General features: G+C 45.5%; 1 protein-coding gene across 3 annotated transcripts in view; it reads right to left on the reverse strand.

The window, feature by feature from the left end:
- The window catches only part of LOC146338942 (uncharacterized), a 28,960-nt gene that overhangs the window by 9,661 nt on the left and 1,865 nt on the right, over nt 1-17,434 (reverse strand). The window contains exons 2-3 of one of the 3 annotated variants that reach the window (XM_084813130.1): nt 16,807-16,916; nt 2,043-2,094 (exon numbers count right to left, since the gene is read on the reverse strand). In XM_084813130.1, the coding sequence (XP_084669256.1) occupies nt 2,043-2,094; nt 16,807-16,905 (151 nt within the window). In that variant the 5' untranslated portion in view covers nt 16,906-16,916. Of the gene's footprint in view, nt 1-2,042; nt 2,095-3,317; nt 3,491-16,806; nt 17,034-17,434 lie in introns of those variants that run through there. The other 2 variants (XM_084813128.1, XM_084813129.1) reach the window with 2 other exon arrangements.

Here is a 17,434-nt window from a genome sequence, read left to right on the forward strand (position 1 = left end):
CTGCAGAAAGCAGCCTACCTGCAGTCACCCCTACAAGGACATTGACAAGGCAAGGCTGCACATATCGAACAGGCTGCTCCAGCTGGAGCAGTTACTGCTGCAGTTACTGCAAATGGGAGCCCCGAAAGGGGACGGGCACTAGTTCTGTAGTAAGAAGGGTTGCTGGAGGCGGAATGGAGGCAGCCGACCCCCAAGTGTCAGTCCAGCACTGGAAACCTGGGGACGACCTGGCAAAGGGGATGATTTTGCTCCCTCGTCTTGACAGCCGTAAGTGCAAGACTGACACACACACAGAAACCATTTTTTAAAAAGGGGTTGGCAAGTGAGCAACAGCCCCTCCAAAGAGCCTCTTGGCCATCGTTGCGGGGGCTGTCACTGGTGAGTGAGGCTTGAGGTGGCAAGCGGGTGGGTGCGACTGGGAAGAGCAGCAGGGGTTTTGTACTCAGTTGTGGCAACCCATGATGAAAACACTCTCCCAGTTTGGGATGACATGACAACCCATCATGGGTAAGAGAACCCCTAGAACATGACATGGGTTGTCAGGATGCTTTGTTGCCCCCAAATAAGCCACCTTGCAGTAAGCGGTCCAGGTCCAGATGACACAATAACCCATCATGGGTAACAAGCCATGGGGGGGTCATGTCATGAGAACCCAGTCAGTGAATGGGTTCGTACAACACAATAACCCACACGCAGTGGTTGAGTGTGGGTTGTTGTTGAATCATGGGTTGTTTGGTGAACTGTGGGCTTTTTAACCATGCAATATGGTTTATTCTTCTTGAACAAGCCACCTTGAGAACCCATGGTTTGTTCAGGGTGGTTCACAAGCCACACTGCGTGGTTAACTTAGGTTCAGACGACACGTTAACTCATAGTTCAACAAATAACCCACAGTTCAACAACAACCCATGCTCAAACTACTGAGTATGGGTTAGCATGTTGTGTGAACAGCCCCAGTATCTCTTTTGGGGGACAAACACAACAATAGTGCCCAACTATGGGCGTCTTCAAAAATGCATACAAAACTTGATCGCTGTTATCATTTGGTCACTCAGATTTTGGTGACTCGCAGCTCAGCGTGTGAACAGCTTCCATTGAAATGTGCTGTCTTTCAGAGTGTTATGAAACCTCTGTGGTCTTTGATCTGTGAATGCCCTTTCACACATACAATGCATCATTTGATATTACAGATATGCACATTTGTTTTTTGGTGTGTGAAAAGGGCCTGTCTCTACCAAGCGCAAAAACATGGGTTGATTAAAGAGGAAGATGAGAAAAAAATGCAGATCTGCCTGAGAAGGCCTCTTAGCAACTTCTCACAAGATAGTTGTGCTATACATTGGGCTCTTTGTGAGGAAGGGCAAGATATAAATCAAATAAATAAAAGGTAACTGTCTTTTTAGAATTTACAGTACCTATGTTATGTCCTTGAACTAAAGAACAACTGAATTGATTCACTCCTGTTTGGTTATGGAGATGGTGTCGGTCTATATCAGAATACAAGGTTCACCACACACACACACACACACACACACACACAGGTTTTCTTTTTCGACTGTCAGTCAACATTCCTTGGCTCCTTAGCATGCTCAGTACTCATTGGGCATTTTTTGTTTTTTGTTCTTACTGCATACTATTTTTGTACTTAAGCAAATTTTGGTGTTCCTTTGAGCAAATTCATATGCCCTTCTTGTTTCTTAGTGGCCGTTTTGTCTAAATACCTGTCGGCACTCATCATCTGAATTTACTGCTAGGGGGAGTGATTATCATGTCTATTTGCGCATAATGCACACCGACTGCTCCAACATTTGGAATTTATAATAACAGAGCAAATCCTTCCTAGCTGTATGTTAGTTTTCTATATTTAGAAACAGGTCCCAAAATTTCCCAAGCATATCTTGAGTTCTGAAATTCCAGCTGAGGATCACAATTGGGGGACCAATGCAAATTTAATCTGCACAAAAGGAATATTGTCTTGAATCTCAGCTCTTGTCTGCAGTGATGTAAGGATGGGGAGGGAAACTGGGGGTCCAAGCACATACCCAGTGGGATGATGGCGATTTGCTGGTGTTTGGCAGCCAAATTCTTCAAGTCCTGAAAGATACCCAAATCATAAACTTACAATGAAACAATTAATTCCTGGAGAGACCGGGTAACTTGAGAAGAGACAGGAAGGGAAGACTGGACAGAAAGAGGTTCTCCCTGATTTCCATTTTCAGCACAGGATGCATTTGTTTCATTGTTCTGTCTCTGCAAAAGTGTTCTGCAGTAAATATGTCAGCTTGATCGTTATTTTTGTGCTCTGAGTGGGGAGTCTTAGAAGAGCGTTCAAGATCATGCATCTGGGGGGAGGGGGGAGTCTGGAGGATTCCTTCCTCATGATCAGTAACCCAGAGTGTTATTCTTTAGAATCATTTCTCACAATCAGATGAGTATTTTCTCCCTTTTTTCCAACATATGCTAATAAGAACAAATGTCACACTCTAAGCACTCTGAGCCAGAAGGAAGCCCCAATGAGCAAAATGTGATTTACTGCTTGGTGACATCCATCCCATGCTCTGTTATTTCAGAATATTTAATCTGAGTTATTCTCATAATTTCCAGTTTCTTATAGGATTATTGTTCCTCCTTTTAAATTCTGCTCACATCAATGGGTGGGAGAAATCAGTATAATTTCTGATCATTCCCCCTAATTCTGAAACGGAAAAGAGGGGGTCGAAGCACAGAAAAGGGCAACTAATCTGTCAAGCCGTTGACACAACATGCTAGCCCACACTCAGTGGTTGAGTGTGGCTTGTTTTGAACCATGGGTTGTTTGTTGAACTGTAGGTTATCCTGTTGACTGAATGCAGTCAGGATGGCTTGTTAACCATGCAGTGTGGCTTCTTTTCTCGAACAAGCTACCTTGAGAACCCATGGTTTGCTGTTGGTTGTTCAGTGTGGTTAGCAAGCCATAATGCATGGTTAACAAGCCACCCTGGCTGTGTTCAGACAACACAATAGCCCACCCTGTGGAAAACGTGCTGCATTCAGACAACACTCTAACCTATGGTACAACAAACAACCCATGCTGCAAAACAACTCACACTCACCGAGTGTGGGTTAGCATGTTGTGTGAATGGCCTCTGTGTTTAAGTGAACTATCCCACAAGTACCAAATTGTCCCACAAGTACCAAACCTACCTGAGAATGGGAAGTTAAAAAGCTCACAAGACATCTCCACTGCCCTGGGCACAATCCCCTTAGCATAGGATGAGGGGGGATCCCATGCAGAGGCACCTATCCAAAGGTACATCTGCCTCTAACCAGGGGCTCACCTGGGCACGTGGTCCCTCTGGGTCTCGGCAGGTGGCAAAGATCCATTCTGGCCCATTGCTTTTCCCCAGCAGCTGCCTGACCAGCTCCAAGCCGATGCCCCGGTTGGACCCAGTCACCAGGGCACTCCGCACATTCAGCATTGCCATCTCCCTTGCCAGCCCAGACCCAAGTGGAAAAGCCCTTTGCCAGCCCCACCTGAGATTATCTAGCCACAGTTCCTCATAATTACCCCGGCCTGGGTTGCATAAGATACTTGGCAATTATTTCATCTCAGGCACATACGTGGCAATAGTCATGTGCCAAAAACTGCCCGCAGTACAACCAAAAGGAACAGAAACAGGGTTGTTGTGGGGTCTGTACAAGCACTTCTGCAAGAGGCTGGAGAAGGAAGGCTTGTTGCTTTGTTGGGGAGGGAATTTAGCAGACTGAAGAAAGCAGGAATCCAGAAGCTCTCACCTGTGTTTGGCTAATTATGAAGACGGGGGAAGAAGACAAGCTTTAGGATGGTAATTTTGATCCTGAGATCATCTGAATATGGAAGAAACAGATTTGGGGGGGCTGTGAGAGCTTTTTGGAGGTGGGAGTAAAACAAATGCAGAGAATGTAGAAGAAAGCACATGGAGAGTTTTGAAAGAGCAACAGGGAGCTCCAAAGCCAAGGATTGCTGTGGCTTTGGGGAGAGATTTATGTATGTATGTATGTATGTATGTATGTATTATTTCATTTCTATACCACCCAATAACCGAAGCTCTCTGGGCAGTTCACAAAAATTAAAACCACAAAGTACAGCATAAAACAATATATGAAAGCTTAAAACTACAACAAAAAAGTACAACCAGCATAAAGCCTAGCAGCAATGCAGAGATTTAAAATGCAGATTTAAAACAGCAGAGCTAAAAGACCAGAGCACTAAAATGCTGGGAAAATAAAAAGGCCTTCAGCTGGCACTGAAAGAATACAACGTGGGGATGATGGGGGAGGGAGGGGTGCGTGCAAAGGGAAGGTGAACTGGCAGGATTTAAAGGAACCATCTGAGAACAGAGTCAGTTGGAGAGGAAGTAGGGACAGGAGCCAATTTTGTGGTTGTAAAGGACAAAGAAGGCAGGGACCTAACAGAAGCAGATGGATTAAGAAGAGGTGGAAAGAATGCACAGAAGAACTATACAGGAAAGATCTGAATGTCCCTGATAGCCATGATAGTGCGCTCACTGAACTTGAGCTGGACATCCTCGAGAGTGAAGTCAAGTGGGCCTTAGGAAGCATTACTAACAACAAAGCTAGCAGAGATGACGGTATTCCAGCTGAGCTATTTACAGTCCTAAAGGACGATGCTGTTAAAGTGCTGCACTCAATATGCCAACACATTTGGAACACTCAACAGTGGCCACAAGACTGGAAAAGGTCAGTTTACATTCCAATCCCAAAGAACGGCAATGCCAAAGAGTGTTCAAACTATCATACAATTGCGCTCCTTTCACATGCCAGCAAGGTTATGCTCAAAATCCTACAAGCTAGGCTTCAGCAGCATGTGAACCGAGAACTACCAGAAGTACAAGCTGGGTTTCGCAGAGGCAGAGGAACTAGAGATCAAATCACCAACATTCGCTGGATCATGGAGAAAGCAAGAGAATTCCAGAAAAACGTCTATTTCTGCTTCATTGACTACGCTAAAGCCTTTGATTGTGTGGATCACAACAAACTCTGGCAAATTCTTAAAGAGATGGGAGTGCCAGACCACCTTACCTGTCTCCTGAGAAACCTATACGAGGGTCAAGAAGCAACAGTAAGAACCAGACATGGAACGACCGATTGGTTCAAAATTAGGAAAGGAGTACAACAAGGCTGCATATTGTCGCCCTGCTTATTTAACTTATATGCAGAATACATCATGAGAAACGCCGGGTTGGATGACTCACAGGTCGGAATTAAGATTGCTGGGAGAATTATCAACAACCTCAGATACGCAGACAATACCACCCTAATGGCAGAAAGTGAAGATCTAAAGAGCCTCTTGTTGAGGGTGAAAGTGGAGAGTGCAAAAGCTGGTTTGAAACTCAACATGAAAAAAACTAAGATCATGGCATCTGGCCCCATCACTTCCAGGCATATAGAAGGGGAAGAAATGGAAGCAGTGACAGATTTTATGTTCTTGGGCTCCAAGATCACCGCAGATGGGGACTGTAGCCATGACATTAAAAGACGCTTGCTCCTTGGGAGGAAAGCTATGGCAAACCTAGACAGCATAGTAAGAAGCAGAGACATCACCTTGCCGACAAAGGTCCGTCTAATCAAAGCTATGGTTTTCCCAACAGTAACGTATGGCTGTGAGAGAGCTGGACTATATGGAAGGCTGAGCACCGAAGAATTGATGCTTTCGAACTGTGGTGCTGGAGAAGACTCTTACGAGTCCCCTGGACTGCAAGGAGGTCAAATCAGTCCATCCTAAAGGAAATCAACCCCGACTGCTCATTGGAAGGACAGATACTGAAGCTGAAGCTCAAATATTTTGGCCACCTAATGCAAAGAGAAAAGTCACTGGAAAAGACCCTGATGCTGGGAAAGATTGAAGGCAAAAGGAGAAAGGGACAGCAGAGGATGAGATGGCTAGATAGCATCACCGATGCAATGATTATGAACTTGAGCTCACTCCGGGAGAGAGCGGGGGACAGGAAGGCCTGGCATGGTATGGTCCATGGGGTCATGAAGAGTCGGACACGTCTTAACGACTGAACAACAAAGAACTATGGGAGGGAGCAAAACAGAAAGTTGATGGGGAAAACAGAGAGAGACAGACAGACAGACAGACAGACAAGGGTTTCTACTCTGGATTGTGCAGGTGTTGGGATTGTGGTAGAATTAGAAGAAAAATATAGGAGTCAGTCCAAATGTTTACTTATGCTTATTTGCTGGCTGAGCTATTTCAGGATTGTGAAAGGGAGACAGACAGAAAAGGGGGGGCAGGTTGCTCATTTGAGCAGCAAATATGAGGTGTCTTCCTGGAGTAAAGAATCCTAGAATCTAGAGACTTGGGATGTTCCTTTCCCTCCTCCACTCAGGGGGAAAATAATTATCTTTGAATAAAGGTAAAATAAAATAAAACTAAACTAAACTAAAGAGTTCATCACATGGACCTTTTATCCTGCTATTGAGATGGCTCTCTCTAGGAAGTTTGTGGGCTCTTTAGACGCCACCGTGAGCCTCCAGGGTGTCTCCCACCATTTCCCCCAGCCTATCCCGTGTTTTCCCCAGACGCAAAACATGTGGTATTTTTTCCAGCCCACGGAACAGGAGTGCCATGACCTCCCCATGAAATTCTCCCATAGCAGAAGAAACCTCTGTCTGCCTGCTGTGGGCGTTTGTTTTCAGTTGCTGGGGGTGCACGTGGTCAGGATGATGAAGGCACTGAGGATGGGAGAGGGGGTGCAAGAGCAGATTTGACAGGCGCGAGGGCAAGAATAGCCCACCAATTGCAACTCCTGCCTCCGCTCAAGTCTTGCTGAGGAAGGACTTTCCTCGATTCCCAGGTGTCTGCCATGTAGATGCTTGAGCACATTTCTCAGTTGGAGGGAGAAAAGGGTGAAATGCCTCCCTGCAACGAAAGGAGACACATCTGATCCTCCACCCCACCAAGCTCAGAAGCAACATCCTCTATTGTTTCAAAGCACCCTATTAAGTTCAGTGGGGCTTACTCCCAAGTAAGTGTGCTGAGGGTTGCAGACTTACAGGGTGATCTTATGTCTACTCAGAAGTAAGTCCCATTGCGTTCAATGGGGTTTACTCTCACATAAGCGTGCCAAGGGTTGCAGACTTATGGCACAATCTTACATTTTATGTCTACTCAGAAGTAAGTCAGAGGTTTCCTGGGGGCTGCAAGAAAACAGTACAGCAGAAGTTAAGCTGTGGAAACAAGAGCCCACCCGCCTCCTTTGCACACATGCCAGGGAGGGAGGGAGGCACTTTCTCAGTTCAAACTATCTGTCTGCCCTGTAAAGGAGCCCTTCCTAACCCCGCAAAGAAACTGAAAGCAGGAAGCTCTGAAAAGGATGTGGATTTTTGCGGGGGGTGGGGTGCTTAATGTAGAAACACCCTAAGTTCTCACTTCAAGATGGCTCAGTGGACTTGGGAAATTCATAGAATAGTAGGGTTGGAAGGGGCCTACAAGGCCATCGAGTCCAACCCCCTGCTCAATGCAGGAATCCAAGTCAGAGCATCCCTGACAAATGGCTGTCCAGCCTCGTCTTGAAGGCCTCCAGTGTGGGAGAGCCCACCACCTCCCCAGGTAATTGGTTCCATTGCCGTATTGCTCTGACACTCAGGAAGTTTTTCCTGATGTTCAGTCGGAATCTGGCTTCCTGTAACTTGAGCCCATTATTCCGTGTCCTGCACTCTGGGATGATCAAGAAGAGATCCTGGCCTTCTTCTCTGTGACAACCTTTCAAGTACTTGAAGAGTGCTATCATATCTCCCCTCAGTCTTCTCTTCTCAAGGCTAAACATGCCCAGTTCTTTCAGTCTCTCTTCATAGGGCTTTGTTTCCAGTCCCCTGATCATCTTTGTTGCCCTCCTTTGAACCCTCTCCAGCTTGTCTGCATCCTTCTTAAAGTGTGGTGCCCAGAACTGGACACAGTACTCCAGATGAGGCCTAACCAGTGCTGAGTAGAGGGGAACTAGTACTTCCCGGGATTTGGAAGCGATGCTTCTATGAATGCAGCCCAAAAGAGCATTTGCCTTTTTTGCAGCCACATCACATTGTTGGCTCATATTCAGCTTGTGATCGACGACAATTCCAAGATCCTTCTCGCTCGTAGTGTGGTTGAGCCACGTATCCCCCATCTTGTAACTGTGCATTTGGTTTCTTTTTCCTAGGTGCAGAACTTGGCATTTGTCCCTATTAAATGCCATTCTGTTGTTTTCTGCCCAGCACTCCAGTCTATCCAGATCACTTTGAATTTTGTTTCTGTCTTCCAAAGTATTAGCTATCCCTCCCAATTTTGTGTCATCTGCAAATTTGATCAGCATTCCCTGCACCTCCTCCTCCAAGTCATTAATAAAAATATTGAAGAGCACTGGGCCCAGGACTGAGCCCTGCGGTACCCCACTCGTTACCTCTCCCCAGCTTGAGAAGGTCCCATTGATAAGCACTCTTTGAGTCCGATTCTGTAGCCAACTGTGGATCCACATGATCGTTGTTTCATCTAGCCCACTTTGAGCTAGTTTGCTCATCAGGATATCATGGGGCACTTTGTCGAAAGCTTTGCTGAAGTCGAGGTATATGATGTCTACAGCATTCCCACGGTCTACAAGGGAGGTGACTTGATCAAAAAATGAGATCAGATTTGTCTGGCAGGACTTGTTTTTGACAAATCCATGTTGGCTTCGAGTAATCACGGCATTGTTGTCAAGGTGCTTCCAGATGGATTGCTTTATGATCTGCTCCAGAATTTTCCCAGGGATTGATGTCAGACTGACTGGTCTGTAGTTCCCAGGTTCCTCCTTTTTACCCTTTTTGAAGATAGGGACAACGTTAGCCCTCCTCCAGTCATCTGGCACTTCCCCCGTCCTCCATGATTTCTCAAAGAGAATAGACAGCGGTTCTGAGAGTTCTTCTGCCAGTTCCTTTATGACTCTAGGATGCAGTTCATCTGGCCCTGGAGATTTGAACTCATTCAAAGTAATGAGGTGTTCCTTGACCATATGCCTGTCGATCTCAAGCTGCAATCCTGCCCCTTCAGCCTGTACTTCGCCTTTGCCAGGGGGGTCATAGACCCTCTTTTGGGAGAAGACTGAGCCAAAGTAGGAATTGAGCACCTCTGCCTTTTCTTTGTCCTCTGTTATCATTTTGCCATCCTTATTTAATAGCTGAACAACCATTTCTTTCCTCTGCCTTTTACTATGCACGTAGCTGAAGAAAGCCTTTTTGTTGTTTTTAGCATCCCTCGCTAACCTCACCTCGTTCTCCGCTTTAGCCTTCCTGACGCCATCCCTGCAATTCTGTGCTACCTGCCTGTACTCTTCCTTTGTTACTTGGCCTTCTTTCCACTTCCTATATGTGTCCTTTTTTGTTTTCAGGTCATCCCTAAGCTTTTTGTGAAGCCACATTGGCTTCTTCTGTTGTCTTCCACCTTTTCTTCTTGTTGGAATTGTTTGTGATTGTGCCTTGAGAATTTCCTTTTTTAAAAGTTCCCACCCATCTTGGACTCCTTTTCTCGCTAGCATTGCTTGCCATGGGACCTTACTGATCATTGTTCTGAGTTTATTAAAATCAGCTTTCCTAAAATCCAGGGTACGCGTTTGAGTACACTCGGCTTTTGCTTCCCTTAGAACCAAGAACTCAAGTACAACATGGTCGCTTTCCCCCAGAGTTCCTGTAACTGCTACTTTCTCCACTAAGTCATCTCTGTTGGTTAGGATCAAGTCAAGGATAGCCGATCCTCTAGTTCCTTCCTCTACTTTCTGTAGGAGGAAGTTATCCGCCACACAAGTCAGGAATTTCCTGGAGGGGCCATGTTTTGCAGAATTTGTCTCCCAACAAATATCGGGGAAATTGAAGTCCCCCATTACTACTACATCATGCTTCCTTAAAACATTGGCTATTTGCTTTTCAAAAGTTTCATCCTTGTCTTCTCCTTGATTGGGTGGCCGGTAGTAGACTCCGACCACCAGGTTCCTTTTATTCTTTGCTCCATTTATTTCAACCCAGATGCTCTCGATGGGGCTACCAAGCTCCTCCTCCTGTATTTCTGTGCAGAGATATGTATTTTTCACATACAGTGCAACCCCGCCTCCCTTTCTGTTCCTCCTGTTCTTTTTGAACAAGTTATATCCTTCAACTGCTGTATTCCAGTCATGAGAGTCATCCCACCAAGTCTCAGTTATACCTATCAAGTCATAATTTCCCTCCTGTATTAAGAGTTCAAGTTCGTTCTGTTTGTTTCCCATACTCTGGGCATTAGTATATAGACATCGAAGACCATGTGCTTCATAGTCTGGCTTTCTTCCTACCTGTGTCTGAAGACTATTATTGGATGCTTTCAGAGCTGTTCTCTCCATTGCAGTGCATGCGCCTACGTCCATTGTTACCCCCAACATTACATCTCCCTTCCCCGTAGGATTCAGTTTAAAGCCCTCCTGATGAAGTTCTTCATGCTGTGGCCAAACACATTCTTCCCAGCCTTTGTGAGGTGCAACCCATCCCTAGCCAACAGCCCATCTTCCAGGAAGTATAGCCCGTGGTCCCAGAATCCAAATCTCTCTCGTCGGCACCACCTTCGTAGCCAGTCATTCACCCGGAGTATTTTTCGTTCCCTTTCTATCCCTCTTCTAACTACTGGAAGGATGGATGAGAAAACTATCTGGGCCCCAAAGTTCTTGAGTTTCCTTCCCAAAGCTTCAAAGTCTGACGTGATCTCTTCGTAGCTCCGCTTGGCGGTATCATTTGTTCCCACATGGATGAGAAGAAAGGGATACCTGTCAGTGGGCTTTATGAGTGCAGGCAACCTTTCAGTCACGTCTCTAATCTGTCCTCCCGGGAGACAACATACCTGGCGAGTCCACGGATCTTCGCGACATACTTGGGTCTCGATCCCACGCAGCAAGGAGTCTCCCACTACTACCACTCTTCTCTTCTTCTTCTTGTAGGCCTGGGTTTCATCGCCTCTGTTTGACTGACCTTTAGCCTCTTGCTCACTCTCATGCAGGTTCCCCTGTGATTCTTCCTCTGCAGGCTGTCCTCCAGTCTCATCTGCAAGTACCTGGAATCGGTTCCACAGCTCCACCGCTTCCACTGGTGCAGAGTGTCGTCTAGTTCTTCTTCTCCTAACTGTCACCGTTTTCCAAGGAGTATCCTCTACTCCATTTTTCTTCACCTCAGAATTTCCCACTGCCTCATCTTGCTGTTGCTCTTCAAGCTTGTGGTCTGCCCTTTGCTGCTGTAGTTCCCCCATTCTGTCCAAGAACTCTTCGTGTTCTCTTATTCCCCGGAGGGTTGACAGTCGCCGCTCCAGTCCACTTACTTTTTCCTCCAGCAGCGTGATCAACTTGCACTTGTTGCAGGTGTAGGCCATGTTGTTCTCAGGCAAGAAAACAAACATGGCACACACCTTGCAGGTCACCACCACTGGAGAGTCTTGTCCTTCCATAGCCCCTTTTCCCTTTTTGTGTCTAGCTTTGTGATTGTTCTAGACTAGCCTGTGCCTGCTCCTCTACTCAGTAGAGGTTAAAAGCAGAGTCCCACTGGTGTGGAAGTGTGTGTTACAAGACAAATAAATGGGAAAAAGTTAGTTAAAAAAAAAATGTTAGGGGCCTCCCCCTTGACCTCCCCTGCCGAACTCCCCTGGCCAACTCCTGTTTGCTCCCCCCGTTCGCTCGCTCTGTTCGCTCGCTCTCTGGGAGCTTGCCTGCTTCTGTAGTCCCTGGACCAGCTGGAGCAGCTTGCTCTGCTCTGCTCTGCTCAGCTGGGAGGCGGGAAACAGACTGAAGCTTCCCGCCCAGTCAGCTGCTGGGAGTACTCAGGCCACACCCCTCCAATTCAGTTGGAGCTCTCAGAAGCTCCTGGTGAGCTCACAGCCAGTCAGAAGGATAAAGGGCAGCGCCCTGGGCTTCCTGCAACCCACTTACCTCTTAGCCTCTGTCTCCTTTGTCTCCTTTGTCTCTTCAACCACTGCAACTCCCCTGGCCAACTCCTGTTTGCTCCCCCTGTTCGCTCGCTCTCTGGGAGCTTGCCTGCTTCTGTAGTCCCTGGACCAGCTGGAGCAGCTTGCTCTGCTCTGCTCTGCTCAGCTGGGAGGCGGGAAACAGACTGAAGCTTCCCGCCCAGTCAGCTGCTGGGAGTACTCAGGCCACACCCCTCCAATTCAGTTGGAGCTCTCAGAAGCTCCTGGTGAGCTCACAGCCAGTCAGAAGGATAAAGGGCAGCGCCCTGGGCTTCCTGCAACCCACTTACCTCTTAGCCTCTGTCTCCTTTGTCTCCTTTGTCTCTTCAACCACTGCAACTCCCCTGGCCAACTCCTGTTTGCTCCCCCTGTTCGCTCGCTCTCTGGGAGCTTGCCTGCTTCTGTAGTCCCTGGACCAGCTGGAGCAGCTTGCTCTGCTCTGCTCTGCTCAGCTGGGAGGCGGGAAACAGACTGAAGCTTCCCGCCCAGTCAGCTGCTGGGAGTACTCAGGCCACACCCCTCCAATTCAGTTGGAGCTCTCAGAAGCTCCTGGTGAGCTCACAGCCAGTCAGAAGGATAAAGGGCAGCGCCCTGGGCTTCCTGCAACCCACTTACCTCTTAGCCTCTGTCTCCTTTGTCTCCTTTGTCTCTTCAACCACTGCAACTCCCCTGGCCAACTCCTGTTTGCTCCCCCTGTTCGCTCGCTCTCTGGGAGCTTGCCTGCTTCTGTAGTCCCTGGACCAGCTGGAGCAGCTTGCTCTGCTCTGCTCTGCTCAGCTGGGAGGCGGGAAACAGACTGATTTTAAGGTATCAGTAAGAGAGTGAAGAAAGAAGGAAAAGGCTTTTCCTTCTCCTTCCTGGTGTGACAGGGGCAGGTAAGGAAGGGAGTATTACATTAGCAGCTGTGGCCATAGCTTGGGGCAGATTTTCAGCCTTTCACAGATCCATGTGAGAGAGAAAAAGGGAGATCTTGAGGTGACTGAAAGCTTTAAAAAGTGTAAAATAAAGTTAAAGCTTAAATAAAGTAAAATTAGCTTATAATTTTTCCTTCCATCTTGCTCAAAGAGGAAGGCTAATAATCTAAATATGACTTGGCAGATACTTCTTTGGCTGTTGCTCTGAAGGCAAATTTGCAATTTGCAAGTGTTAACAGGGAGGAAGAGAAGGCATCAAAAGACAACAAGCTCACCTGGAAAGCTGCATGAAAGAGGTCACATACACAGTTCTTCCTGGGATGTGCATGACCTGAGTTTTCATAATGGAGGGGCTGCTCCTATGCCCTTTCCAAGACCAGAATAAAGACTTTTCCTAATGGAAGGGCTACACTGGGTGTTTCCAGACACGGCTTTGAGCTTTTGCAGATGAGGCTGATTAATCTGCTGTTTCTACTTCTGGTTTTGTTGCAGAATTAAGATTGAAGCTCTACATGAAGTTATTTTTCTTTCCTGCCTTTCCATATATAACCTCTAGAGTGGTGCTGTGGTATAGCAGAATAACACAATTACACTGGTGAGGACTTGCACTTTGTTTCACATTGGCAAAAAATACTCCCCCAAACCCTACAGAATTGCTTCTAAAAAGCAGAAGCAAAACTGGACGGTGATGATATTCATCATCCAAAGCACCCATAAACAACTCTGAGTAAGGAATGATGAGTGCACAATAAAAGCTTTGTCTAGAAAAGCTCTTCATTCATGGAACTTTAGCAGAGTGTCCAGTTCTCTTCTGCAGTTCTCCTACTGCACACCTAAGTGCATATGTGGGCTATAAATGATATTGATCCATACTAACCCCTGTTGACAAGCTGCATGGCACAGAGCATGCATTTCAGTATTTCTGCAGCAAATGGTGTGTTCAGTTTAAAAGAGTCAGCCTAGAGTGGACAAGTCAAAGGCTTGGAGATATTGATAATTAAGCCAGTGATCTTGCCTGAAGGGAAGCAATATTAAGTCATGTCTAGATTTAGTAACGCCACTCAATCAAGCAGCACTTTCCTCATGAAATTGCTCAGACACAGCAATCAGAAAACAGAGATGGAAACACACCTCAGGCACAGAGTGATATTCCTCCCGGTGTGATTCAGTCACTGACTGGGAACTACATTATGCGACCACAAACAAAAAAGCATGAAAAATGAGTATAGTTACATAAGGCAATTGGGAAGGATGTCAGCAAATACAACTGGAAGGAAGAAGGAATAGCACATTCTTCAGAGAGCAGATCATGGTGTATTTATTGAAGACAAAGGCACAGCTAATCAAATATTTGCATTGCCTGTGGTGAAAGGTTCCTCCTGCAGTGCACACAAGCAGGTCTTTGGGTGTCACACCAGGGAAGGATTTTCTCCTCCCAGATCACTAAAGTGCCGTTGTCTTGCTCAGAGGGACAGGCAAGCTTATTTAGCATCTCTCACACACTGAGCTCTACGGTCGTGGGGGCTGTCCCTGGAAGGAGAATAGGAGAGTGACACAAGGACTTTTACAGTGTAGAAAAGAGTGACAATGCATAGATAACATCAGCTGAGAGCACACTTCAAAAATATCCATGCACCATCAAAGGCAAACAGAGAAGCATGCTCAAAAGCTGCTATACACATATCACATTCTGTACCAGAGGATTGGAAAGTAGCCAGCATTACACCAACTTTTAAAATGAATCCAGGAAATTGCAAGCTTACTATCTATTACAGCAAACTGGTAAAAAAGCATTATTAAATATAGAATTAAATAGAAGAACAAATCTTGTTGAAGAAGAATCAGCTTGGCTTCTGCAAAGGGAAGTCCTGCCTCATTGACCTTTGTGAGTGTCAACAGGCACATCAACAAGTGTCAACAGTTACGAGGATAAAGGTGATCTGATAGGCAACCCCTCGGAATTAAATTACATAATGACATGGCATCATTCCAGGGGCATGTGGGGGAAATTTGTGGCCAGGAGGTGGTCACTGAGAAGATCTTTGTGATCATAGTTGTGATAGCAGCAACAACAACAAAAAGGAAAATAGAAAGAAAAAAATCTCTGCCATTGCCACCACCCTTAAAGACTCCTCAACCCTGCACCAAACTTGCAAATACTTTCTAGCCATGAAAGAAATCTTGGGGTCATAGTGGATAGCACAATGCAATGCTTATTCTGTGTGATTTAGCAGAGAAAAGGCACATTCCTTGCTAGAGATTATTGGGAGGATAAAAAATAAACATGCCAGGTTCAAAATGTCTTTGTACAGTTGTATTTTGAATTCTATGTGATGGCTGCCAGCTTGGATAACTTTAAAAGAGGATTAGACAGATTCATGGAGGATGAGGCTATCAATGGACACTAATCATGATGGCTATATATTGCCTCCAGTATGCTTCTCAGTATTAGTTGCTAGGGAACACAAGTGGGAGGCTGCTCTTACACATATGGCTTGCTTGTGGGTTTCTCACTGGGGCATCTGTTTGGCCACTGTGGGAACAGAATGCGGAACCAGATAAACCTTTGGTAGGATCCACCAGTGTTCTTCATACATTTTTATGAACAATTTTTGGTTACCCCATCTCAAAAAAGATATTGTAGAACTAGAAAAAAAAGTAACTAAAATGATCAAGGAGCCGGAGCACATCCCTTGTGCAGAAAGGCTGAAATATTTGGGACCTTTTATTTTTGAAAAAAAGGCATGTAAGGGAGGATATTATGATCTATACAATTATGCATAGTGTGGCGGCCATGGATATTAAGTGTTTTTTCTCCCTCGCTCATAATACTAGAATGCCGGGTTATCTGATGAAATTGATTGGCAGGAGATTCCATACAGAGAAAAGGAAGTACTTCTCCTTCACACTGTGGTCCAGTTTGCATGTAACAAGAAGCCAGCCCACCATGGTGGAATTTCCCTGCAGGGCTTCTTGTTGCTGCAGCAGCCCCATTTTGAATAATCAGGGCACAGTGGGGGCACACAGTAGCTGGTCATTACATGCAAACCCAGCCAGGGTGGGTTGTTGGGGTGGTTGGCTTCTTATGGTTGTTGTTGTTGCTGTTATTATTATTATTAACATTTCTATACCGCCCAATAGCCAAAGCTGTCTGGACAGTTTAAAAAGTTTAAAAACATTAAAAATACAGTATACAAAAGTTAAAAGCCATTTACATTTTTTTTAAAAAAGCATACAAACAGACAATATACACAGGAGAACATACTGTATATCTAAACAACTTCAAACAAGCAACTTCAGGCAAACAACCACAACCATAAGACAATCCAGGACCGATTAAAACTCATCATATGCTGCCAAATGCCTGGTTAACGCTGAACACATTTGGAAGTCATGCAATTGAGCAAGGATATCGTCTTTAATTTAGTCCAATCTGGTCTTGTACTGAATCTTTGTAATTGATATAGAATGGGATGGTGAAAGAGCTAACATATGCATTTGAGAAACAAAGCATTTTTTCAAGCGGGGTATAATTAAATTGTGGAATTCACTGCCCAAAGATGTCCTGGCGGCTACATGCATAGATTTTGCTTAAGGATTTGGCAGATTCATGAGGTTTATGTCTATCGACAGCTATCAACCACAATAGCTAAGTATAGTAACTCCATGTATACCTCGGGGGACAAATAGCACAGGATGGTCATGAGCTCCATGGAACATCTGTCTGGCCAGGGTTAGGGATCCAACCAGGATTCAGCACAGAGCTGAAATTAAAAATGGGCATCAGCACACCTAACAATGTGCTTCTTATCGTTTTTGACTTAGAGAAGGTATTTCAACAAATTTGAACTATCAAAGAGTTTATTAATTTAGGTGGAAGCCTTAGTAGTTAAATCCATTTGATGGCCTCTATGAGTCACTTACCACAGTGATGCCCATGTCTGTCTGCACCCACCCTGGATGCAATGCAATGCACAGGATCCGGTCTTTGGCAAACCCCAGGCACTGGCACCGTGTCAGCATGTCAGTGCAGCCTGGAGAGGAGACAAACCAGAGGGGGAAAGGTGAAGGATGCATCTCAGAATGGCAGCAGGTAAAAAAAAAAAAAAAAGGTGTTGTGGGTTTAAGAGATGCTATTTAATGCTCTCACCGCAGATTACTTTTATTAAGTTTGTCAGTGAAAAGTACACATAGCCCTGAAAAAAGCTAGTCACTGCAGAAAATAGAGTTTGCCTCTAAATAACAACAACACTGCCACCACCATATAAGCAAACTTACACTTCAGAAAAGCCATCGATGTATGCTTTACTATTTCATGAACATGCAAACAAAGAATCAGCTGGAATTCTGAACAAGGCCTCTCTGACAAATCTCAAACTACAGTAACATGCCAGGACCACCTTCTGGAACCTGGTCCTCCAGGAATTTATTTTATTTATTTCATTTCTATACCGCCCAATAGCCGAAGCTCTCTGGGCGGTTCACAACAATTAATTGTTAATCATTAATTAATTAATGACCAGAGCCACCACATGATGAGGTGCCTTCTAAC

The sequence above is a fragment of the Heloderma suspectum genome, chromosome 8 (genome assembly GCF_057233095.1).
Source record: "Heloderma suspectum isolate Gila_16-S chromosome 8, 16-S_ref, whole genome shotgun sequence".
Lineage (NCBI taxonomy): Eukaryota > Metazoa > Chordata > Lepidosauria > Squamata > Helodermatidae > Heloderma > Heloderma suspectum.